A 25594-nucleotide genomic window follows, 5' to 3' on the forward strand; every position below is an offset into this window, starting at 1 on the left:
TGACATGACTATAATCCCAATGCATGGAAGCAAGGAGATCAGGAGTTCTAGGCCAATACCAGCTACCTGAGCCCTTGTCTCTCAAAAGAGCAGAAGCAAGAGGATCAGGAGTTCAAGGTTTGGCTATGGAGGGACTTCTGTATGAGACCCTATGAGACTGTCTGAAGGGGAAAAAAATCAGGTTTTGGTTTGTTGCTGTTTTGAAACAGCAGCTTGATGGGTGGTGGTGCACACCTTTAATTCCAGTACTCCAGAGGCAGAGGCAGGCAGATCTATGTGTGTTCAGGGCCAGCCTGGTCTACAGGGTGAGTTCCAGGACAGCCAGAGGTACACAGAGAAACCCTGTCTTGAAAAACAAAACAAACAAAAACAAAAATGGAGGAGGAGGAGACAGCTGCTTATCATATGTATCCCAGGCTAGCCTTGAACTCATGGTCCTCTTCATCTCCACAGTGCTTGAAATAGGTGTGAACCAAGCGTGCCCCAGTAGAACAAATATTACAAGCTTTGGGGGCCACCAAGATGGCTCAATGGGTAAGGGCACTTGCTGCCAAACCTGATTGGAGCCAAGTTTGATCCTTAGAACTTACATGATAGAAAGAGAAAATTAACTCCAACAAGTTTTCCTCTGACCTCCACTCCACAAGTGTACTGTCTGTCTGTCTGTCTGTCTGTCTCTCTCTCTCTCTCTCTCTCTCTCTCTCTCTCTGTCTGTCTTTCTCTCTCTGTCTTTCTCTCACACACACACATATACACACAGAAACAAATATATCTTTTAAATGTTTTAAAATTTATTTTATGTGTATGCATGTTTTGTTTACCTGTATGCCTGTGTATCACATGTGTGCCTGGTACCCGTGGAGATGAGGAGAGGACATTAGATCCCCTAGAACTGGAGTTATGGATGGTTGAGATCTGTCGAGTGGGTGCTGGGAAAGGAACCTGGGTCCTCTGCAAGAAAAAAAGATGTTCTCAACCACTGAGCCATTTCACCAGCTCCCCACCACTTTTTTTTTTTTTTTTTTTAACAAAGGGAAAGAGATTAGGCACAATGGCACAAGTCTTTAGTCTTCAAGGAGGCAGAGGCAGGAGGATCTCTGAGTTTGAGACCAGCCTAGTCAACATAGAGAAAACGAGAGAGAGAGAGAGAGAGAGAGAGAGAGAGAGAGAAGAGAAATACATGTTTAAAACACTGGCCTCGTGCACTGAAAAAGAAACGGGGGAAGCAGACCTGATGTTGACAGGGCGCTGCTCCACTTCCTCCTTCCACTCCGTGCCTCCAAGCTCGTGTCCCTAAGCTACAGAAAGGGACACTAGATGGTTTACCCAGAATCTGCTCACCCCAGTAGTAGCTTGGCTCATAATGACCAGAGACTCCAAAGACTCATCCTGAAGACAGGGAGCCAACTTTGCTGGCATCAGTGTCAGAGGTCTCTGCCAGGCTTTAGAACTGCTGTCAACAGACAGACTGACTGCTCTGGCCTCTCATTAGGGCAGGAGTGGTCAGCAACAAATCCCCATGGTCAAGGCCCCTAGAAAAGAAAGAGCTCTTGGCCGGAAGGTGATAGGTGGGGCTGAGTTAGTTTAGGTCTCTAGTCCAGATGTGTGGAACAGTCCGGGTTCTGACCTGTATTGGCATGGCTTGCCCCTTGGCTTGACTGGGGTGAACTGGGGAGCTGGCATCTAGTTTCATCTTGTGGCCCAGAGAAGAGCCAAGTTTGCACCTTATTAACTCCACCAAAGAGGAAGCCCCAACCACTGCCCTGGAGCAGCCCCAGAGGCTGCACCACCCACTGCCACTGAAGGAAGTACTGACTCTCTCAACAGGGCAAGGATGACTCGGCAATGAGGACGAAGCAGCCAAGTGGAGCTCCTCATCACCTTCTTCTCTTCTTACCTTCCTTCCTCTTTCCTTCTCTGTGCCCAGCGATGGAGGGACTGAACAATAGGATCTTCCTTGTGCAGACATGTAAGTATGCACCCATCCCCCAACACGCAGCACACACCAGGCACAGCCCCCATCGGCAAAGCGTGGCTCGGGCCTGTGATAGCCACCATGAAACTCACACAAAACACGCTGCGCCTCTTGCCATTCAGAGCGATAATCAGCACCTGCTCTCATTTTCGTTAACAAACATCTTAGCGGGCCAGGGTTGCAGGGTTTTCTGAGCCTACTTCCTCCTACAATACCAGTCTGTGGTCAATCAAACTCTGCAGACAGTTTCTCCTTCACACTTTGCTGGCTAACACGGCTCTCCAGGCCCCTGGGTTTTGGTCTCCCCCAGGAATGTACTCATAAGAAAGCCTTAAATACTGAGCTCTACGTTTTCCCAAGATCCTGACTCTGTGAGTCCACCATTCCTTCTCAGATTTCTAAACCCACTGCCCCTAGACATGCTGGTGGTGACATACCGGAAACCAGCGCAGTCACTAGTGGCAGCCTCTGTTCCCCTCCAAATCAAAAGTCAAAACCGCCTCTTGTCTTGGCTGTAGTGTTCCAGTTTTTGTAGAGGTCACCCTCTGGGCATGGGATAGGGGTGGGTTCAGTTTCCTGCTAAGTGCCAGGGTAAGCCAGGCGGGAGGTGGATTCATCTGGCCTTGCAATGTGAGGCAAACAGCAGCCCTCTGAGAGGTATTTTCCTCCATGGACACACCTTCTTAGTCTGTAGGTGGCACTAAAGGTAACAATGGATGTAAGATGTCTGTGTGTAAAAGAGGTTCTCAGGAAATGGCAGCTGCAATTGTTGATTATGTAAATGAGGTACTGGACCTATAATATTGAGAGTTACTATTGCGGCCTAAAATAGGGAGGTCCTGTGCCCGGGCTGAGACCTGCAGCAGGCTCCTCATAGGGGCGGCTCCCTGGTTGCTAATAGCCTGATGAAGGCAGGAAGGCTGATGTCTTCAGATACACTCTCAGTCTGTGAAGGGCAGTGAAATGGAAAGATGTGTATCTCAGAACACAGACTGGAGCTTAAGGGCTGAGAAGGAGGGGAAGTCAGGTGCAAAGGGATTCCTGGTGTGAACTGAGGTAGAGGTTGTGGCCAGCAGAGTGGACTGGCCAGGGGAGCTTGTCACAGATCTCTGCCTCTGCTGGGCAGAGCTGCCTCTACTGGGAGGAGCTGGAGATTTCTGACCAGGAGCTGTGGACCTCAGAACTGGAAAATAAGATCACTCACTCAGAATGTATTTTAAATCAGATCCTGGTAGAGTCACAGAGTTTACATGAAACATTTCTTTGTCCTTCGCTGTTTTTGTCATGTGTTTTAAAACACTGGTGCCAAGCACTGTGCCAGGAGAGAGGCCCCGGAGGGATGTTTATCTGGTAGAAGAAAGGAAGAATGACACGCACCAAAGAACACCAAGCTATCTCCTTCCTGAACAAACTAGCTCCAAGTCCCTGAACTTAGCTGTGAATAGCATTTGAAAATGCTGGAGCCTTCTCTAAAGAAAGGTAGAGTTACCAGACTCCAGTGATTTTGAAAATGACTATTTCAGTGATCCTACTGTGTGGGATCGGTAAATTAAGGCTTAGCATTTTGGTTTTGGGAGAAACATTGCCACTATTAGAATTAATTAATGGTGCCACTTAAGCCGGGTGATTGTAGAGCATGCCTTTAATCCCAGCACTTGGGAGGCAGAGGCAGGCAGATCTCTGAGAGTTTGAGACCAGCCTGGTCTACAAGAGCTAGTTCCAGAACAGGCTCCAATGCTACACAGGGAAACCCTATCTCGAGAAAAAAAAAAAAATTAACAGTGCCATTTAAATTTTTTTGGTTTTGTTTGTTTGTTTGTTTGTTTGTTTTGTTTTTCCGAGACAGGGTTTCTCCGTGTAGCTTTGGAGCCTATCCTGGCACTCGCTCTGGAGAACAGGCTAGCCTCAAACTCACAGAGATCCATCCGACTGCCTCTGCCTCCCAAGTGCTGGGATTAAAGGCGTGCGCCACCAATGCCCGGCTTAAATTTTTTTAATTTCCAGACTTTTTACTGTTTGTTTCTGATTTTGTTGTTGTTGGTTTTTTATTGGGGGTTTTTTGTTTGTTTGGTTTAGTTTTGTTTTTTTTTTTAAGACATTATTTCTCCATGTCATCCTTGGCTGTCCTGGAACTCACAGATATCCACCTGTCTCTGCCTTCCAAGTGCTGGGATAAAAGGCCATGTGCCACCACCACCCGGCAAGAGTTTTTGACACAGGGTCTCAATATATAGCTCTAGATTACCTGGGACCAGGCTGGCTTTGATCTCCTGCCTGCCTGTATCTCCGGGGTGCTGGGATCAAAAGCGTGCACCACCACACTTGACTAGGATAAAGCTTCGAAGTCTGTGTTAGTGTGGACTGAGGAAGAGAGGTCATGGTAATCAGGAATCAAGTTACTCAGGAACTCAGCTTGTCACAGGTAAAGTGTGTGAAGGCTGCTAGCATAGAGTGTACTGAGAAGGCCCTGTGGCTGCGCGGTGAGGGTCTCTGGGAAGAAGCAATAGGGTGTGTGGATTCAGACTTGCAGAATGGAAGAACTGCACCAGATAGGAATGGATCTATTAACTGTGTGTCAAATGGTCAATCTAGTGAAGGAGTGTTGGTGAGCACAGAAACGGGCATCAGAGCACTCGGTGGCTTGGAGTCTCCTGGCGTTATTTACAGGTGAGGGACACATTTCTAACATAACGTCGGGCCTCTGTTCTCATGCAGTGTTTAATTATTCTTTGTGAAAAAGCTTATAAGCTTTTAAAAAAAAATGACTTGTGACTGTGGAACCATGCAGCTAGCCCCAGGAAGTCTACTGCATGGTCCAAGCTCACTGTAATGGGAAAGGCTGTTGAGTCTCCCAAGCCTCAAGACAGCCTATGTCATCCTTGTCTACCTGCGGAGTCTGTTCCTATAGGATGTTCTCATGACAGCCCAGAGCTGTGTTCATCATACAGGCTGCCTGCCAGCATTTCATTTTACCTGTGTCTAATTATCATCATCATCATCATTATTATTACTATTTTGGTTTTTTGAGATAGGGTTTCTCTGTGTAGCTTTGGAGCCCCTGTAGACCAGGCTAGACTCCAACTCCCAGAGATCTGCCTGCCTCTGCCTCCTGAATGCTGGGATTAACGGTATGTACCATCAATGCCTGGTGTGGCAATTATTTAAAGTATTATTTTATATATGATTAAGGCATGAATATACATACATTGTTTGGAAGTCCCACTCCCAGCGTAGGAGAGCCAGAGGCCAAATGCAGACAGGGCCTGAGCCACCAAGGAAAGAGACTGCTAGGTCCAGATTGCACAAATCACATTTTACTGGAGACTTAAGGGCAGGGGATGGTTTGTTCAGCACCAAGGCAAGAGGATCCCACACTCTAAAACAAGAGGAAGGTACCTCCATGCTGTGCTAGACAAAAGTGGGTCATGGCCAATAGAAATGGCTTGCCCTTTCTCAAAATATCAGTTAAAAGACAATCTGGGCATCAGTGGCTGGCACACCATGCTTGACTGACTGTCTTAATAACTTTGTTTACTATAGAGCTTGGGATATCTGCCAGGACTGCCCAATAGGCAAACTGAGCCAAGATGGCTGTAGTCCTATTGAGCTGCACCTGCCCCCAACACCCCCCCACACACACACCACTTCCTAGAGCAAATTGAGAACTGTGCTGTTCAAGCCACACATTTAATGTTTGACTCTGGAAATGGGTCCACAGGATTCAAGCATCCAGAGTCACATGACTCACAAGATAAGGACTTGAGACCCTTCTTACTTTCCCAGCCTGCAAAGCCCATGCTCTGAACCAGGAAGCCATGCTGGAGCAGAATGCAGACATTGCAAATAAAGATTCCAAGAAAGATCTGGGGCATTTCCTAAGAGTAGGATCTTGGGTCTTTCATTTAACCCATTCCCAAACCTGCTAAGTCCCTACTTAGCAACAATCAAAGAGAAATTGACATACACTGATTTAGCACAAAATTTAGTTGTTACTAACCTGAACTCATGAGAGGTTTAATTCAGATCTCAAAATCTGACTTATTTATGTATAGACAAGGTTCTTACTGTGTAGCTGGACTGGGTTAGAACTCGTGTTCTTTTGGTCTCAGTCTCCAAGTACTAGGATTACAGGCGTTAACACTACATCTGGCTTCCAAAGTCTTCTGTTCCAAGAAAGATTTATTTGCTGGGTTGTGGTGGTACACCCAGGAGGCAGAGACAGATGGATCTCTGTGAGTTCAAGGCCAGCCTGGTCTATACAGTGGGTTCCAGGACAGTCAGGGCCTCACAGAGAAAATCTGTCTCGAAAAGCCAAAAATCAAAAAAAGTATTTTATTATTGTTGTTGTTGTCATCCCATTAATAGATTGGGTTTTTTTGTTTGTCTGCTTTTTAATATCACTTCAATTATTTGAACATTTGGAACTATCTGAAGAATTAGTTTTTTTCTGTTTTTTTGTTTGGTTGGTTGGTTTCTCGAGCTGAGACAGGGTTTCTCTGTGTAACCCTGGCTGTCTTGGAACTGACTCTGTAGAAGCTGGCAACCCACCTGTCTCTTCCTCCCGAGTGTTGGGATTAAATGCATGCACCACCACCACCCAGCCTGAATGATTAGTTTTACCAAAGTAATTTTGCAGTTTAACATCTGTTCGGTTTGGCTCTCATCTATGACCCAAACAACTGTCTTAGTAAACAGTAACAGTAGATCTTTAGGAAGGGAGAGGGGTGTACAGTGGAGGCAGGACAGTCACGTGCTACATCCTGGTGAGTTCCTGTAACCTTTAGGGGCCTACACTTAGGCAAACCCAGGATTTTTTCACTTTGCCATAGAAAAGACTTTCAAGACAAAACAGTATGAAGTAGAGTTGAAATCTATTAAAAGATGTTTTGTTTGTTTTCCAAGACAGGATTTCTCTATGTAGCTTTGGAGCCTGGAACTCTCTGTGTAGACCAGGCTGTCCTTGAACTCACAGAGATCCGCCTACCTCTACCTTCTGAGTATTGGGGTTAAAGGCGGGCACCACCACCACCTGGCAAAAGACATTTTTTAACGTGGATCTTTAGCACAGGGGTAACGAAAGAGATGCTCAGGGGAAGAATAAGGTATACCCAAGTGTGAGTACAGGCTTCACAAAGGAGTCACTCTATGGTTTTGTTAATTTTATTTCACTGCTTTATGTATATGAGCAGTTTGCTTGCACACATGCATGTGTGTGTGTGTGTGTGTGTGTGTGTGTGTGTGTGCGCGCGCGCACGCGCGCGCGCCACGTGCATGCCTGGTGCCCTTGGTGATCAGAAGTGTCAGTTCCTCTGGAACTGCAGTTTACAGAGTATTGTCAGCCAACATGTGGGTGCTTGGAAATCAAACCCAGTTGTCTGAAAGAGCAACAAGTGCCCTCAACCACTGAGGCAACTCTCCAGCCCACTCTTCTTGTTTCATTGTAGTCATCTATATGTGTGTTCATATCTTAGTGTGTGTGTGCAAGTGTGGAATCTAAGTGTCAGTGGTGGGTATTTTGTTTTCCTCAGGCTCTGTTCTGCTGGCTGACCAGAGAGATCCCTGGGTCTCTGCCTCCCTGCACCAACCAGGCCTAGTGCTGGGAGCTGAACTCAGGTCCTCATGTTTGAACAGCAGGTCCTTTTCCAACCCAGCCATGCCTCCAGCAACTTTATTGTATACAATCTGTGGCTTTCTATGTTGCATTGCCCCAGAGAATAATTTAAAAGAAGGCTTAAAGGGCAGAGAATTTCCTTCCCTAAACAAAATTGTGAAGTATATGTCATTGTTCAGATTTAGGAATGAGAGCAAGGTTTTACATATACAACTAAAGGTAGTAGATCACTTTAGCTGTATGTAATTAAGCACAGTTCATTTATCATCTTTGAAATAGTTGTCTGAGATGTCTCAGGAAAACACACATTGTCTCTGCATGCAACTTTGGCTGTATTGGTGGCCCAGAGTTTCCTGGCTGTCACAGCATAATAATTGTTGCTATATGGAATTCCTTCAGTTATGGAATCTCTGTAGAGATTGTTTCTGGTAGAATAAGTAGCCTTGCTTCTTTTGGGAACACAGAGACTCCCTACAGTCTTATGTAGCTTGGGCTCACTTCAAACTCCCTAGTTTGGATTCCCATAGTAAAGGATGACCTGGATTCCCCTGTTGCTGCAATTCCACGCACATGCTCAGTCAGTTTATGTGGGAAACAACCCAGGGCTTCATGCACATCAGGCAAGCACTCCACCAAGTGAGCCACACCATCAGCCCTCTTTACCCTTTCTAAAACTAAACAACATAATTTAAATATGATTAACACTGGCAGTGCCCTCTCACCGTGACCTGGCAGCAAAGATGGCCACTGTGCAGTTGAGAGGACTGACTCTAAAATGCCTGTCCTACTCCATCAAGGTGACAAGTCATGTAAGTTTTTGCAGAGTCTCAGTTTCACCATCTGCAAAGTGAAGGTTACAAGAGCCTACTTTAGTTATGAACAGAGAGCCATGGGGGTAAAGTGCGTTTTAGGGGTGGGTAAGGAAAAAGGTTCACTGGGCTCTGAAGCTTTCAATGGATCAGCAATGGAGGTTATTGACATGGGGGCTGTTGAAGTGGGTCACAATAGAGACTGGAAGCAAGAAAATCAGTCACTGCTCTCCAGCAACCTTATTTCAAATATAAATCATATAGACACAACTACCATGTGCTGCTGCTCTTTTGTTCTCTGGGATCCTGGTGATTACAGAGAACCTGGAAGCCTCCCCAGCTTCCTCTCTCAGTGCACAGACCTTGGAAAGGTTTTAAACTCATGTACAGAACCCAGGACAGGGCAGAGGCCCTCAAGTTACATAATACACTGCTCTGAATTTTAAAACAGCTAGGTTATCAGTTGGGTTCTAGACCAAAGTCCTGCCTGGAGACACTGTAATGATTGTATTAAGATTCATTAGTATTAGGATAATGCATGTGGGGGACCTTGGCAGGATTCCAAGGCAGCAAGGTTGACTAGCTGGGGACAAACATGCCAGACAGACAGAGCTTAAGTGAGAAGTTTTATTAGAAAGGGGAGGGAGAGGGGCTGGAGAGATGGCTCAGAGGTTAAGAGCACCGGCTGCTCTTCCAGGGGTCCTGAGTTCAATTCCCAGCAACCACATGGTGGCTCACAACCATCTGTTATGAGATCTGGTGCCCTCTGCTGATGTGCAGGTATACATGGAAGCAGAATTTGTATACATAATAAATAAATAAAATCTTAAAAAAAAAAAAAGAAAGGGGAGGGGAGGAGGAAGGAAAGAGAAAAGAGGTAAAGAGACAGAGGACAGAAGAGGGAAACAGGAAAAGTCCTTTCTGTCCCAAGGGAACAACAGTCAGGAGACAGGGAAAGAGATTATAAGTGGGCAGGGGTCTTTCTTTTAAAGGGGTCCTTTACAACTGCATGTAGACTAGTAGTCATGGATCCCTGGGCTGACCACAGTACTGCCTGAGTGCATTCTGCCAGGTGACAGGGACAGGCTAGCATAATGCCTGAAACCTAGAAAACAATTTGGCCAAGATGAAAAAATAATTTAGGCAAGATGAGAACAATGCAGAATGTATGTGATTAAATTTTAAGGCACATATGCGATAGTAAACATAGAATATTTTTCAGGAAACAACAATGAAGTCACTTTGTATACCAGCTTACCTATAACAGTGAGAAAACAAAACAAAAGCATATAAGGTGTGGACTTCAGGACTGTCCTGGGATCTTTGGTTGTTTGTGCTTGAGACAGGTTCTCGCTCCATAGTCCAAGCTGACCTGGGTTTTTGTAACAGTCCTACTATCTCTGCCCTCTTGAGTGCTGGAACTGTAAGCATGTGCCACTACACTTGGCTCATTGCAGAATATATTTTGTTCCTTACTTTATGATGTTTATTGTAATGGAAGTTGGAAGCTGTAGCTGTAGCTCAGAGGTAGAGGGAGGGGCTTGAGTTACACACACACACACACACACACACACACACACACACACACACACACACACACAAGTAGTCTCCACTCAGAAGTGTTTAAAGCACCTTCTAAAACGTCACTATTTTCAGAAAGAAAAAAGTTGTTTTGTTTTGTTTTTTTAAGTTTCTCCTCCTAGTCTTTTCTGATTCATTTCCTCTCATCTTAGTATTTGTAGAGGAGGTGAGAGTCCCTCCCCCAAATGTGATTATTCCAACCAGAACCCATGGCCAGTGCTTATCTGTTGAATCTCAGGCCCTTTCCTTTCTAGCCCTTTGACAGTTTCCAGTAGGCATCTGGGAGAGGGAGTAGAAGAGACTGGTGCTGGCTCTGACCTTTACCTCATTTACCTGGTGCTGAAGTCACTGGGCTGTCTATTTCTGGGCAGCCTTGGGCCCATATTCCCACTCCTAACTGTGGAGGGTCTGTCATCCCACAACAAGGCTGTCTGCAGATCAAGAAGCTGGGAGGCTGAGTTGTAAACACACACACACACACACACACACACACACACACACACACACACACACACAAGACAGAGAGGATCATGGCTACTAAATAAGAGAAAGGAAATGGAGGAGAAATCTCTCGTATCTCTTACTGTCCCCCCAAATCTCTTTCTCCAACCCCTCCTCCCCACTTCTAATGCTTTCTGTACTGTATTCACCACACCTGAATAATAAAAGCCAAGGACCACCGTTACAAACAGGAAGGGTCAAGATATAGTTGCATTCAAATTTTTGAGAAAGGCAAAGTGAAAACAAATTCAGAGCCAAATTCCCACTTCTTGTTTCATCTATATTAATGACACAGTCTTTTGCTTTGGTCATTATGCTTCCTAAAGCAAGATAGTACACGCTGTATCCGGTCCTTTGCCCCAGAGGCCACCGGAAATGGCATCACCTCCCCAGACAGTGGCTTGTGAAAGTTCCAGCACCCATGAAGACAGAGTCTGAGCTACTCTGATCTACAGCCAGGAAAGGACTCTATCTAGGGAAGAGATCTAAAGAGATCTAAAAATCAACCCAGGCGTGTGCGCACATCACATACACGCACAAACACACTCTCTCTCTCTCTCACACACACACACACACCTCTCTCTCTCTCTCTCTCTCTCTCTCTCTCTCTCTCTCTCTCTCTCACACACACACACACACACACACACACACACACACACACACACACTCACACTCACCAGGGGTTTCAATGAGTAAGTACCCCCCCCAGCTTGCTTTTTTCTTTCCTTTTTGTTTTGCTAATGAGTCTGTTGTAGCCTAGACTGTCCTCCAACTCCCTGTGTAGCTAAGAATGATCTGAAGAGATTAAAGGGCTCTGCTTCCTATTTTCTTTTAAATATAAATTTAAATTTTCTGATCATCTTCTCTCAGACTCCTTACTGTTAGAAGTCACTGGGCAGGTGGGGGGACGGGGACTCCAGCCATCAGACTTGGTGGCACCAAAGGATGCTATGTGGCCTAGACTGGTAAACAAATAAATTTCTTTTTCAACAACAACAAAAAAGGTTCAAGGAAACAGCCAATTCAATGTTGAAAGAAAGAGGATGTGCAGCGCCTACTTATTGTCTGTGCAATCTTGTCTGCTGTGGTTGACCACAAAGACCTGGCAGCCAGGCCTGCTCTTCATAAACAGGAGAGACAGCAGGGAGCTCATTCCATCTTCAACCTTGATTTTTGAATGTGCAAATGAATAAAATGAAAAATGCCTATCTCAAAGGTTCTTAAGAGGAACACATGGATAAGCAAGAAAAATACTTAAATATCACCAGAGGAGTCTAATGTCACCCAATGGGTGTTGTGAAACAATTGGTTAAATACTTCAATTCGCTGCTAATAATAAAACAATAATTAGTAATAAAGCTAGCTAACATCCTGAGTGGTGGAAATGGAACCAAATAAACTGCATACCTGTTTTGTTTCCTTATGGAAAATGTAAAATTGTATACAAAATAGCTTTTTCCAGCAGAGAATAACAAGGAGGAAGCAACATGCAAATTTTTTTCTAGATAATTTTACTTGCTTTTCATTTCAGCAAATATTTATAGCTGGAGTTGAAAGCTTGGGTTCTGAAACCATATTTCTATCCAAAGAAAGGAAACCTACACCCCAAGCTTATCTAATCCATCAGAAGTTGCTATCAATACCAAGCCAATTCTGTCTTTTGCTAGCTGAGCAACCTTGGGCGATTTTGCACCTCTTTTGCTTGCCTCTTTTGATTTCTCTGTAAGCAGAGGTAACTAAAGACTGGGCTGTGACAATCAAACAGGGCCAGCAGTCAGTGCTCCTTGAATGTGTCCACTGTAAGGAGGTATAAGTGGATGGGCAAGTAAGGGCACACCAGGGAAGACACTAAGAGCAGAGGGCTCTGGGGACCATCAGGATATGGAGGCAGGAGCTTGTGCTTGAGGAGAGCCTGCATGACAGGGCTAGTTAGCTGCTATGGCAGACCAACCATTAAGGAGGAAGGCAAGGCCTGTCTGAAGGTCAAGGGAAGAATCTCTGAGGAAATTGACTTCCAATCTATGGGTAGATCTTAAGAAACATCATGTTAGCCGGGTGGTAGTGGCACACCTTTAATCCCAGCACTCAGGAAGCGGAGGCTGGTGGATCTCTGAGTTTGAGGCCAACCTGGTTTACAGAGTGAGTTCTAGGACAGCCAGAGCTGTTATACAGAGAAACCCTGTCTCGAAAAACAAAAGGAAAAAAAAATCCCATGTTTGTTACTGATCACACACACGTACGGGAGCGTGCACGCGCGCGCGCGCGCGCACACACACACACACACACACACACACACTCGGGGGTGGGGGGGAGGAGTGGAAAATGAAAAAAAAAAAACTAACCATGCAAACTAAGCTAAAAAACAGAAGTAAAAGTCAACACTGCTCAGCTTCTGAAAACGTTTCAAAATCCTAAAGTATATTTTCAATATACGTGTGTATCGATCTGCCTTACATATATAGCAATGGGATGTATAGTCCATATACTCCATATGATATATTCTTAACATTAAAATAATTTGCTATATAAATGTAATGAAAATGCACACAGCAGACCCTGGGTTGGATCCTCAGCAGCACACCCCCCCCCAGTAGAAATAAATAGTAATGGTGGAGTTGGGCTACATTCAGGTTATCATTTTAAGGATTTTGATGTTTCAAGGAGAGTGGAACCAGCCATTTGTGAAAAATAAAAATGACTTGACTCAGCTTTTTGGATGGAATTTATTTCCACCCAGTTATATATTTCCATCCAGAATGGAAGTTCTGAACACACATAAAACAGGCTGCCATCATTCCAGGCCACAACCAATATTTACCTTGAGGAAGACTGTCCAAAGGTCAGGAGGGAATTGTCTTAGGAGTTGTCACAATTTGGCGAGAGGATAAAGAACCCTGGAGAATTTGGAAGGCCATTGTTATTCCTCCCTTCCCCCACTAAAGAACTTTATCCACCTGAATGCCTGGAGCTGAGGAGACCCGTGGGGGTGGAGTAGGGGTTAGTTTATAATGTGGCAGCGTCTTGCCAGCCATCGACTGTTAAGAAATCGTTAGTAACTTACTAGGCTCCCGTCCCCTCCAGGCCACAATGCCTGAAGTTGGGAGTGCATATCTGGAGGGATCTCCAGCTGGATCTTACCCCGGGGCCGAATCCCGGGCCCTCCCACTCAGCCTGGTGGCTTTATTGCCTCAATTCTGAGTCATCTGCATACAAATAGTATTGATAAGGTGATGGGTGGTCCTTTGTCTTCCTCCTCCCGGGTCTAGGGAAGAGAAGCCATTTACAATCTGGCTCAGAAAACGGGCGGAAGCCAGTGCTATCTAGGTTAAAATAGGACTGCTTGAAAATTTGAGGGTGACAGAAACCTAGGTGGAAGGAAGCTGGAGAACAGGGTCTTGAGAAGGACCAACTTTGAGGGAACCCCTGGGAGAGAACGAGAAACAAGCACCGCCAAGGGTCTAGGGCAAGACAGGACCCAGCAGTGACAGGGACTCCGGAGGACGCTGCAGAAGTGCGGCCACCAGCTGCTGGGAAGGTCAAGAATCGGCCTGTGAAAGGATGCCAAGTAGCCAGTGGTGATTTACTGACAAATGTCTTCGGGTTTGATGCGATTGGAAGCCAAGTTAAAGTCAGAGGAGGAGTAAGTGGGAGGAGAGGACCGGACATAGGCTTTGCAAACAACGCTTTAAAAATGTGGCCTTGAAGGACAGGCAGTAGGACAGGCCTGGAGGTGGAGCCAACAAAGTTACCTTTTTTTTTTTTTTTTTTTTTTTTTCAAAGCAGCGAGAAATTAGGAGGGTGGGAGCTAACCTTAGGACTAGTGACTGAAATGAAGACTGCAGGGTTAGTCCACTCTAGGGGAGATACCTTGAGGATGTAGAAAGCTCCCGGCGTGACTTGGCTGTTGGCCTGTCCCAGAAGGAGGTACGTGTCTGCCTTTGCACTCGGTGGGAAGGGGGCCCCGGGGTCGGGGAGGCTCAGGGACTTGGGGTCCTCGGGCTGTTTTCTCTAGAACCCGAGTAAGGCCGGTTTGCTGTACTGGAGCTTAAGCTGGGCCCGGTGTCCTGCAGGCGTTGACTTTTGAGACGCCTTGTCTCCTCATCCTCGCGGGGGGGGGGGGGGGGAACGGAGGCTCAGAGAGATGGGTCTCCAGCCTGAGACCAGAATGGCACTGTTTCATGGAGATGAAAGCCAGGTCGTCAACTCAGGACATTTTCCTTACCCTATCACATTATAGGACAGTTGAAATAACGACTGGAGACGGTAATGGTAAAGATTTGCAAAGCTACATTCGATTGAAATCAAACTTATGTGAATTGTTTAAAAGATCCAAATGGGAGCCTGGCGGTGGTGGCGCGACGACTTGGGAGGCAGAGGCAGAGGCAGGCAGATCTCTTGAGTTCGAGGCCAGCCTGATCTACTGAGTGAGTTCCAGGACAGCCAGGGCTACACAGAGAAACCCTATGTCTAAAAGCCCCCTCCCCCGCAAAAAAAAAAATGGTCCAAAGGTTATCTTTTTCTGTAAAAGTGTCTGCATAGCAAGTATTAACGGCCTTCCATTTCATTCTTTAAATTTATTGTTTGCATTTCTCTCCATAACCCTTAAGATTTATATTAACTATTAACGTGGGAAAACATGATGTTTTAAGAGTTTTTAAGCTTGTGACTTTTCAGACTCACAGTGTTTGAAATTCTTCCATTGATACTTGTGCCAAATCGCAGCATTCAGTGTTGGTGAACCCACTTTGAAGGCCAGGTGTCAACTGTGGTTCAAGCTTTGTTATGTCACAGGTGACAACCAAGTTAAATATAGTGACCTCTGTCAAGGCCCTGATACACACTGGAAACTACATTTTTACCAATTAGACTGCAGGGCTGAGGTATATTAAGCAGGTGATGCCACCTGGGCTGGGAGATGAGGCTCAGGCTTCCCACTGGCTACCTGGCAGTGTTTCTTTGTTGTCACACTTGCCATAGCCTTTCACGATACTTTTATATATTTGATATGACCCTAAAGCCGTTTTAAAAATATTACTTATCCCACCTTTGTAGTGTAGTGTGTAGATACTAGGTTACTTGCCCAAATCAAAAGTCAGTGGTGAGTTCCCAGTCCAGAGTTCAGAATCCAGTTACTGCCCCTCCTCCAGAATCTATGAGTAGCCAGTGGTTAGCAGGTAGGCCCTGTGGGCCACTCTGGGATCTATAAGTTACTGTTGGTAAGCCGGGTCCAATCTAGAGTAAGCCCATTGCAGGCTTATAATTTTTTTCTTGACAAATTTAGTTCAACTTAGAAAATTAAAAAATTACCAAAACATAAGAAAGTCAAAAGGGGAGTTCCCAAGAAATACTTATGTTCCCTGTCTGTGCTTGCATTGCCTTAAAATTGAAGGGGATCTTGGAAAAGTCAAAAACAATTATTTGAACTGGGCATGTTTAATCTTGGCACTCAGGATGCAGAGGCAGGCAGGTTTTTATGTTCAAGGCCAGTATGGTCTACATACTAACTGCCAGGTCAACCAGGCTACATAGTGCAACCTTGTCTCAAAAAAAGGGGGGGGGGGAGCTGGAGAGATGCCTCAGCCTTTAAAAGCACTGGCTGCTTTTGCAGAGGACCCTGGTTCAATTCCCAGCACCCACATGACAGTTCACAACTGTCTGTAACTCCAGTTCCAGGGGATCTGACACCCTCACACCAGTGCACATAAAACAAAGTTAAAATAAACTTTAAAAAACTAGATAGATAGATAGATAGATAGATAGATAGATAGATAGATAGATAGATAGATAGATGATAAGATTCCCCAAAAATACCTTTAAAGGGAAAGGAGCTGTTTATAGTTCCAGTGTAATGGTATAGTGGGTATTTAAACAGATGCATGAAACTATTAAACTAGTTACACATTTTTCCTGCTAGAAACCCAAACAGCATCCTAATTGTCAGGTCTGTCTTATGCTTTAAGACATCTATGTCCCATCTCCAGAGCGTCTGGCCTAGTTAGTTGTCATTCTTCCAAAAATTAACCTAATTACTACAAAACATAGATTAATGAAAAATAAATGTTCTGGGTTCGGTTGGGGATAACTATAAAGAAAGAGTCAGATTTATAATTCATGCCTGTGAAGCTACTGAAAAATTAATTGTCCCCAAATGGAGAAATACAAGCAAATTGCTTGAAAATAGATTTGCTTTGTTTTGTTTTATTTTTTTTTAACAGTGGTAGCCATTTTTAGTGCATGTTTCTCCTACCACTTTAGAGGCCCAGATCTTTCAAGGGAAACAGATTTGGGAAATCATGAAACTTTTTAAGAGTGGCCCTGTAGGCCTGTACCCCACTGCCTCCACCCCGACTCCTGAGACAGCCTTGGCTGCTTCTCTACACACCCCTCGTGCAGGGTCATCCTCCTCTTATCTGTCCTTGGCAGCCTTTTCTTATCTCAGCCCTGGAGGAAAGAGAGCATCTCATTTGAAGTTTTCTTTTTGAGCAGTCCAGCCTTGGCGCCCTGTGCTGGGATTATAGGTGTTTACCACCATTCCAGCTGAGGCTGCTCTTTTGTTCCTAGTTTTGGAGCAAAACAGCTGACCCCACTGCTTTCTCTCCTAATTAAATGAGTCCAGAAAATAGCTTCCAAAACTAATAAGGGAGTTTGGCAAAGTGCTCTAACCTGACTATATTCAAGTCCCTTTTTGTTTCGTTTTTTTATAAATAAAAAGAGCCCGAAACTGGAAGTTTCTGGCCTTTGTTAAGTGTCTGATTCGGTTTTCTACTTGTTCTCTGGGTTCACTAAAAGTGTCATTTAGGTTTTGTCATGTGTTGAGTGGCATCCCAGCACAGCCCTTCCTTTCCTTTCCCATGGGAGACCTGGCAGAGGGTGCCCAACTTTGTCCATCTGGTTGTTATCCTCTCCCTCCCCCTTCTTGTTTGGTTTCATTTGCTTACTGGAATGTTCTTTCCCTCCCTTTCTCCTTGATGCTATCTGCACCTTCCCCTGAAGGACAATGGAGAATTCTTGAAGACAGTTTTGCTTGACTTGGGGGAGGGGGACAGCAGCATGTGGTCCAAGGTTCCCTGGTTAAGATACCACACCTTCCCACAGAGAAATCACAGTCTGCAGCATTTTGTTTTACTGGGTTATGCTAATGCCTGGATTAATATTTGTGCCTCTCACTTGAGAGTGAATGATGAAATGCGGTAAATTCATCCTCTCCACCCCTGCCCCCAAGTACAGAAAACCATCCACCCTGGTAGCATAGTAGATAGTTGCCTATGAATAAAACGAGTAGATCTTAGCTCCATCACCTTTTCTGTAAAATAGGAGTGGGGAGATGGATCTCTTCAGTAGGTCACCTTAAAGTGGCATCCAAGAGTTGTTCTGTAAACATCCAGCATTATTGTTGTCTCCTTTGTTTTTTGTAGAACCCTGATGACAGGGGAACAGTTTTCTCCCCCTTTGCAGATGGTTAAACTGGTCTCTGTACTTGCTTACTGAGAATCACCAACTCATATTAGTACTTAAGAGCTTGGCAGGTGTTCTAAGTGCTTTCCATTTGGGCTGGAGGGTTGGCTCTTAACCCCACACTGGGCTACTCACAACTTCTCTGAGCTCCAGCAGCAGGGAATCTGACCTTCTACTGGCCCCTGTGAGTGCCTGCCTACATATGAGAATAAACAGAATATCTAATAGCTCTTTATTCAATCCCCACATCAAAATGGCATGAGTACTGTAGTCCTGTTTCACGGAAAGGCTGAGTTAACTTAGCTGCCGACAAAGAGCTGCAAGCAGAGCCTGTGTTCATCCCTAGTGTTGTTGATCCAAAGCAGTGTTCTCTAGGACATTTTTTCTTGTTTTTGTTCCAGGCTGGTCTTGAACCCCTGATCCTCCTTTTCCATCATGCTGTATGGTATTACAGGCTTGCAACACCACAACTGACTTATATTATGACAGTTATCAATGAGGTTCTCCCTTCCCCCCTCCTATTTATTTATTTTTCTAACTATTTGTGATATTTTGAGACAGGGTCTTACTATGTAGACCAGGCTGGCCTAGAAATTGTGGCAATTCTCCTGCCTCTGCCTCCCAAGTGCTAGCATTATAGTACTATATTTACCAAGCCTAGTTTATCAATGTTTCTAAGCTCAGAGGACAAATAATGTTTAACTCACATTATCTCTCTCTCCCCATCCCTCTCTCCTCCCTCCCTTCCTCCCTCCCCCCCCCTCCCTTTCTTTTTGAGATAGTGTCTCATGCTTACCAGGCTGGCCTCAAACTCACTAAGAAACCATAGATGACCTTGATCTTCCTACCTCTATCTCCCAAGTGCTGATATTACAGTTTGTGCCACTCCCGGGTTATGTGATGGGAGTACAACCCCTGGCTCTCTGTGTGCTCTTAGCAACTGAGCCACATCTCCAGCTCTGTGTATGCTTTACTTTAATGCATTATTTTGTTGCTCCATGATGAGCTATTATTGTTAAACTTTTTTTTTTTTTTCCTTTTTGGTTTTGTTGAGATAGGGTCTCTCACTGTGTAGTCTTGACTGGCCTCTAACTCATAGACATCCACCTGCCTCTCTCTCCCAAGTGATGGGCTAAAGGTTATCCACCACTCCCTGTAAAACTTATATTCTGAGAGCAATAGTAAAAATGGGGGGAGATAAGTTAATCTTACCTGTTCTGTGAAAACCCAGTAAACTTCCTATTTTCATAATTTATGCTTGTGACCACTTAAAACCACATGTAAAACCTTAACATTTTAATTTGTTAGCTGAGCCTAGTGGCCCATTCCTTTAATTCTAGCACTCTGGGAAGCAGAGGCATCCAGATCTCTGAGTTCTTCAAGGCAGCTTGGTCTAACTATCCTAATTCTAGGATAGTTGATGACATAGTGTGACCATTTAAAAAACAAAAAAGTTTCCAATGTAGTGGTACGTGCTTGTAACACTAGCATTCAGAGGCTTAGATGGGATGATCAGGAGTTTGAGGCCAGCATTGAATATACAGCAAAATCTTTTCTCAAAAAAATGATTTACCTTTAATCCAGCACTCAGGGGGCAGAGGCAGGTAGATCTCTGTGATTTTGGAGCTAACTAACCTGGTCTACAGAGTCAGTTCCAGGCAGCTGGGGCTATGCAGAGAAACCCTGTCTCAAAGAAAAAGAAAAAAGTAATAGAATTTAAAGCCATCCATGCCTATTAAAATGTTTATATTACCTTACAACTCAAATCATGGTGGATTCCAAGGGCAATAAAGAAAGTGGTTTCTATGTCCCTTGCCTAGTTGTAGTTTGGTGGCAGTATTGAAATGTGAGTCTTAACTTTGTGTGTTTTGAGACAGGGTCCCACAACAGCCATGGCTGACCTGGAACTCACTCTGTAGACCAGGCTTCAATTTAAGGTTTTGAAATGAGCTCAATATCTGTCACCATTTCACTCAAAGTATGGAAAGGCAAAGCCTTTTCTCTACTTCTTAGCTCAGCCCCTGGGGGCATGCAAATTAACCAAGAGACAGCCTGACCTGAGAGTAGAAAAACAGCTTTGGTATTTACATGCAAAGAGAGGCAGGGAAGAAAAGTGAAACAATTTAAGTCATTGGAGTTTTCCTGTGGTTGTAGTTGCAGAGGAGTGAACCTAGAGTTTTGTTCTGTGGAGGCCTTTCTCCCCAGAACCCCTTTTTCTTCTCTTTTTTTTAGGTGTGTGGGTGGCACTTGGGGGTGGGATATATGTATACACACATGTTCACCACCCCACTCAAGTGTGGAGAATCAGATCAGTCATGCGTCAGTGATGCGTGCCTTCCTCTTTTTCTTTTCTTTTTATTTTTAGGACAACATGTAATATTTGTCTTTCTGAATCTGAAGCCTATCTTCCTCTTGTCATTCTCTACCCCTCCCAACACACTTATTTGTTTGTTTGTTGTTTGTTTAGGTGAGCTTTCCCTATGTATCACTCGCTGGTCTGGAACTCACTAGACACAGCTAGCCTTTTGAACTCCCAGAGTTTTGCCAGTCTCTGCCTCCCAAATGCTGGGATTAAAGGCAGCCATCACCAGGCACAACTACCCACTTATTTTTTTGAGAGAATTCTCTTACTGAACCCAAAATCCAGCCGTTTGTAAGTGCCTTGACCCACTCAACCATCTCCCCAGCCCAATGGTTGGGTTTTTAACATATGGTTAAAGATGGTTTGAGCATCAAGAAACGGTAATCAGTGAAAAGTAACAGAGAAATAGATGTACAGAGCAAACGGAAGATAAGGCCCAATGTTGATAACAAATTTCAGGCCTAAACTTGAGCTAACTCAGGGTTTCTGCCCCTCCTTACCTCTTGCCTACCCACCCCTTCTTCCCAGCCCTCAGGCCCAGTCTTCTGGAGCCAGCAATGTTAGTTTTTCAGGGGCCCGTACCCTCAGGCAGCAGCTCCTCAAATAGTACTCCCCTATCTTTCTTAGGTTTGCTGCCCTGCCTAGGGGTGAGTCCCTCCCAGCTCTCTCTTTTCTATTCTAGCAATTCCCAGACCCAGCTTGTGCAAAAGAGGGAGCTAGGAGGCGCCACGCCGGGCATCATGGTTCGCCTGTTGGCCTCGGAAGTTCAGCAGCTTCTCCACAACAAGTATGTGGTCGTCCTTGGGGACTCTGTGCATAGGGCGGTGTACAAGGACCTGGTGCTCCTGCTGCAGAAGGATTGCCTGCTCACTCACAAGCAGCTCAGAACCAAGGGGGAGTTGACATTTGAAAAAGACCAGCTGATGAAGGGAGGCGAGCTGGATACCCTACACAACCGCACCGACTACCGCGAGGTTCGCGAGTTCTGTTCTGACCATCATCTGGTGCGCTTCTATTTCCTCACGCGTGTCTATTCGGAGTACATGGAGACAGTCCTAGAGGAGCTGCAGTCTGGCACGCATGCCCCAGATGTGATCATAATGAACTCTTGCCTCTGGGATGTCTCCAGGTATGGGCGGAATTCCTTGAGTAGCTACAGGCAGAACCTGGAGAGCCTGTTCGGGCGCATGGACCAGGTACTGCCCAAGTCATGCCTGCTAGTGTGGAACACGGCCATGCCTTTGGGTGACAAGATCAAGGCAGCCTTCCTCCCACAGAAATGTAAGGGCCAGTACCGGATCTCGGTAGCCACCCTGAAAAAAAGAGTGAGCCAAGCCAACTTCTACAGCCATGCCGAAGCAACAAAGCGCTGCTTCGATGTGCTGGACTTAAATTTCCACTTCCGTCAAGCCAAGAAGCACCTGCAGGGGGATGGGGTGCACTGGAATGAGCATGCACACCGTAGACTCTCTTACCTGCTGCTGGCCCACATGGCCGATGCCTGGGGGGTGGAGTTGCCCCATCGAGACCCGTGGGAGCCTGATCCTGTGGCATGGGAAAGTCCAGGCCTGGTAGAGGAATGGCACCCCCAGGCCAATAGAGGTCCTCAGGCCTTTGCCCAGGCTCCACCCATGCCTCTTCCCAGGCCACGCCCTCTATTCCCACCTCCTGGCTTGCCCTTAAGGCCCCCACCCCTACTGTCGTGTCCCCTACCCCCGCCTCAGGCAACACCCCCATTACCACTATATCCACAAGATACCTATTTTTCCTCAGACCATGTTTTCCATTCAGATGAATTCTATATTCATTCTGAAGGCCCTTCACCTCCCCACACAGGATATACCTTCGAGGGTGACTTTAGTTTTTATCCCCAGCCACCCGTTCCCAACTTCCGCCCACCCTGTCACCAGCGCCAGGCCCCTGTAGTGCACAGGGGCTTCCCAAGGCGTTTTGCTCATGGCCCCTATACACCCTGGAGAGAGAGGCCCAGGCGACCGCAAAGACATGCCCCACCCTGCCTAGAGTCAAGGCCTCAATAGTCTGACTTAAACCCCTTTACCTCTGGATGGGGCCTTGTGATGCCTGACTTTCCCTTTCATTGTCACTGTCTACACACACTGACCTTGCTAATTTAAGCCTAGCTAGCCCCCATCTTGAACTTCTCTTTGTTGACTGCTGTTAGAAACAAAGAAGAGCAAACTGGCCCACTCCTACTGCCTGAGGAGGTCTCTTCCCCCTGAGTGACCAAGCAAGCCTTCTTTACTACCTCCCCCCCTCGCTACTCTTGTTGCCTTTTTGTAAAAATAAAATTGAAATACAGAAATTGTTTCCAAAAGTGATTCTGCCTGTTTTTTGTGTGTGTATGTGTGCGTGCGCGCATGTGTTTGTGTGTGTTTAGTGGCAGCCTCTTCTTGCAGTTACACCATTAGCACTTCGATAAGACTGTATATGCTAAATGAGTGGTTTTGACAGCTGCAGAGTAAAGTATTCGAAAACAGTTTAAAAGATATTTCCAAGAGTTACTGTGAGTGGAGTCGAGCCCTCACAAGGAAGTGGCAGAAATGGAACTTTCTGTGATGCAGTTTTCTCAAAGAATTGTTGAAATTTAGAACTAGAGAAACCAAAGACATTAGAAGTTAACATTTGCAAAAGAAAAAACGGAGTCCAAATAAATGACTGACTTTACTAGTCTTCCCTAGTCCTACTTGTTAACGTTTTACCTGTGTGTGAGTGTGTGTGTGTGGGGGGGGGGGCATCTCAGGCCTCCCAGACCAGCCTCAACTATGACCATGACTTTGAACTTATCCTTCTGCCTCTGCTTCCTGACACTACTATGTCTGGTTTATGGGGTACTGGGAATCAAACTCCGTGGTATCATGTATGCTAAGCAAGCACTCTACCAAATAATCTATGTCCTCAGCCCCCATTAACTTTCCAAGCTCAGGACTAAGGTTATGCAGCTGTGTCATCCCCAGAAGGGAAGAGCAGAGGTGGGACACTCACAAGAAGTTTGGTGAACAAAAAGCCATGTATATTAGAGGCTTACCTGTGACTTGTCGGCCCCATGACTCATCCTGGTTTGTGGATGTGAAGAAACCAGAGAAAGGTAAGCCACACTTGATGGCAATGTAAGTTACCATTGTAGAATAAAGCTGCAAATTGGAAGGAACCACGCAGTCACAGCCCTTTTGGGATCAACTCAGAAACGGCGACAGCCAGTATTCTGTAAGTATTTGGTGAATCACTAAATGTGTTTAAATGCAAGGCCCCTTCTCAGATAAAATAACTAAGATGTGAGTAAAACCTTCCAAGTGGTGGGAATTTTGAACTGAGGGATTGGACTGGTTTGTAGGTTCTAGTCCCACCATATCTCATTCATGAAATCACAAGAAATTGAGACCAGATGGTTCCCGAAGAATTACATAGCACTCAGTTGTTGCCCCCACCAAACAACATATTCCTGGAGAAAAGGGTCTTTACTCCAGACACCCCAGTATCTTAGGTCCCTGCTCAATGTTGAGCTTTATAAGGGCTACACCCCAAGCTTCAAAAGAGATGGTGAAAACTGACATAGCACCTGTGTAGCCATCTGGTGGCATATAGTTGAAGCAGCATGGTGATAACCTTTGAGGACCCTAGAAAATGTGGTTAAAAGCAAAACTAAGAATTTGTCAACAAAATCAAGAGAGGGGGAGTGGCTGGCAGTGACATGGCACCATCAATCTTCAGTGTCCAGTTACCTTAATTCTGGGTTGATTTTCCAAACAGCATGTCACTGCTGGGCTGCGTCATGTTGACTTTATATTTTTATGAGTAAGCCAATAAATGGGTATTCTGTTATCTCTCCCTACAGAACTAGACTAGTAAGCATTAGTCCTCATTCATCTATTTCATTGTGCCTGATGAGCCAAGTTCTTAGATGTAGTACCAAGGGCCAGATGGTGAATTGGTGATGAATTTCTTGGGTTATGGATTAAACAGTGATAGCCACTCACGGACAGTTGTTTCGAAGTGGGTAGAGCAAAAGGATTTGGCCAGGGCTGGTGTTTTCATATGTAGATGTGTTCTTTTACAGCTTAGAGAGTCACAAATCTGAAATCCATGTGTGATGGCTATTCTTAGATGTCAACTTGACTATGTCTGGAGTTAACTAAAACCCAGTCAAGTGGGTAGATAGTCATTGTTGGACTAGCTGGATCACAGGCTGTAAGCCATCCTAATAAACCCCCTTTTCTCATTGATAGATGGATGATTGATAGATAGATAGATGGGAAATATATACATATATGAAAATATCATATATATACTCATTCAGTTCTGTTCCTCTTCAGAACACTAACACAGATTTTGGTACCAGAAGTGGTCCTAGAGCAACACAAGCATAAGGACGCATATTTTAAGCATCTAGCATGGGCTTTCCAATTTGCCAACACCTACAGTTACCAAAGCCTCTCCAGTTGCCGAAGCCTCTCCTAGAAGAAGCTCAGAGAATACTGAAAGCCATGGTGTGAACTGTTAGAAGCTTAAGGAGACAAATGCATTTGATTATGCTGATTCACCAATTGTGAGAGGCAGTGGATCTGGTCACTCTGTATGTAAAACCTTTGACAGTCTGTGGGGAAAATAAGGGGACTGATGATGTTCATTGGTTGCTCTTAGCATCTCTGAGTAGACTGACAAAGGAAAAGAATGGGCTCTGTGATAAAAATTAACGAACTTCTAGCATCTCAGAATAGGGTGAAGGACAATGAACTCGGTGATAAAATTGCCTGGCTTCGGATGAGCATAAACAGTCTAAGGTCTCTAAATGTGCCCTGGAAGGGAATCTTCTCTGCAGCAGCCACAGGGCTCAAGTTGTAGAAAATCAAACCCAAGCCCTCACTATAAAGTTGGCTGAATTACAGCAAACATTTGGTCCCAGCCTCGGAGAATGTTGGCGATTATGGTAAGGGTATTAATTGGTAGAAAGTGGGATCCAGGAACAGGAAGGAAATGTGTAGGAGGACCCTAGAACTTTGAGCCCTCAGGTTCTCAAAGACCTATCTCACCTGAGGAAGTAGTCTCTCCACCCTCAGCAGATGCACTCCCACTCCACACCCTAAAATATTACCTTTTCTACCCGACTGAAGAAATTAATCCTTCATTGTCTGCTAAATCAGCATCGACTTTCTCTGAAGGAGATGCCAGGCATCACAATACTGATGTCCCTCAGGGTCCACCTACAGTTGCTTCTAGACCTATAACAAGGTTCAAGGTCAAACAGGCTCCTAGAGGGGAGGCAGAAAGTGTAGTCCATGAGT

At 45.3% G+C, this 25594-nt stretch overlaps 1 protein-coding gene across 1 annotated transcript; it reads left to right on the forward strand.

Moving 5' to 3' along the window:
* The first annotated feature begins 1834 nt into the window (after positions 1 to 1834).
* Positions 1835 to 22573, forward strand: Pced1b (PC-esterase domain containing 1B). The gene is made up of 2 exons (XM_035439211.1): positions 1835 to 1969; positions 20977 to 22573. Exon 2 carries the CDS (start codon positions 21035 to 21037, stop codon positions 22331 to 22333), a length of 1299 nt encoding a protein of 432 aa, XP_035295102.1. The 5' UTR covers positions 1835 to 1969; positions 20977 to 21034; the 3' UTR covers positions 22334 to 22573.
* The last annotated feature ends 3021 nt before the right edge of the window (positions 22574 to 25594 follow it).

The sequence above is a fragment of the Cricetulus griseus genome, chromosome 2, assembly GCF_003668045.3.
Source record: "Cricetulus griseus strain 17A/GY chromosome 2, alternate assembly CriGri-PICRH-1.0, whole genome shotgun sequence".
Classification (NCBI taxonomy): domain Eukaryota; kingdom Metazoa; phylum Chordata; class Mammalia; order Rodentia; family Cricetidae; genus Cricetulus; species Cricetulus griseus.

Coding starts and splice junctions, on each gene's coding strand:
- Pced1b (XM_035439211.1), top strand. CDS start 21,035: ATGGTTCGCCTGTTGGCCTCGGAAGTTCAGCAGCTTCTCCACAACAAG.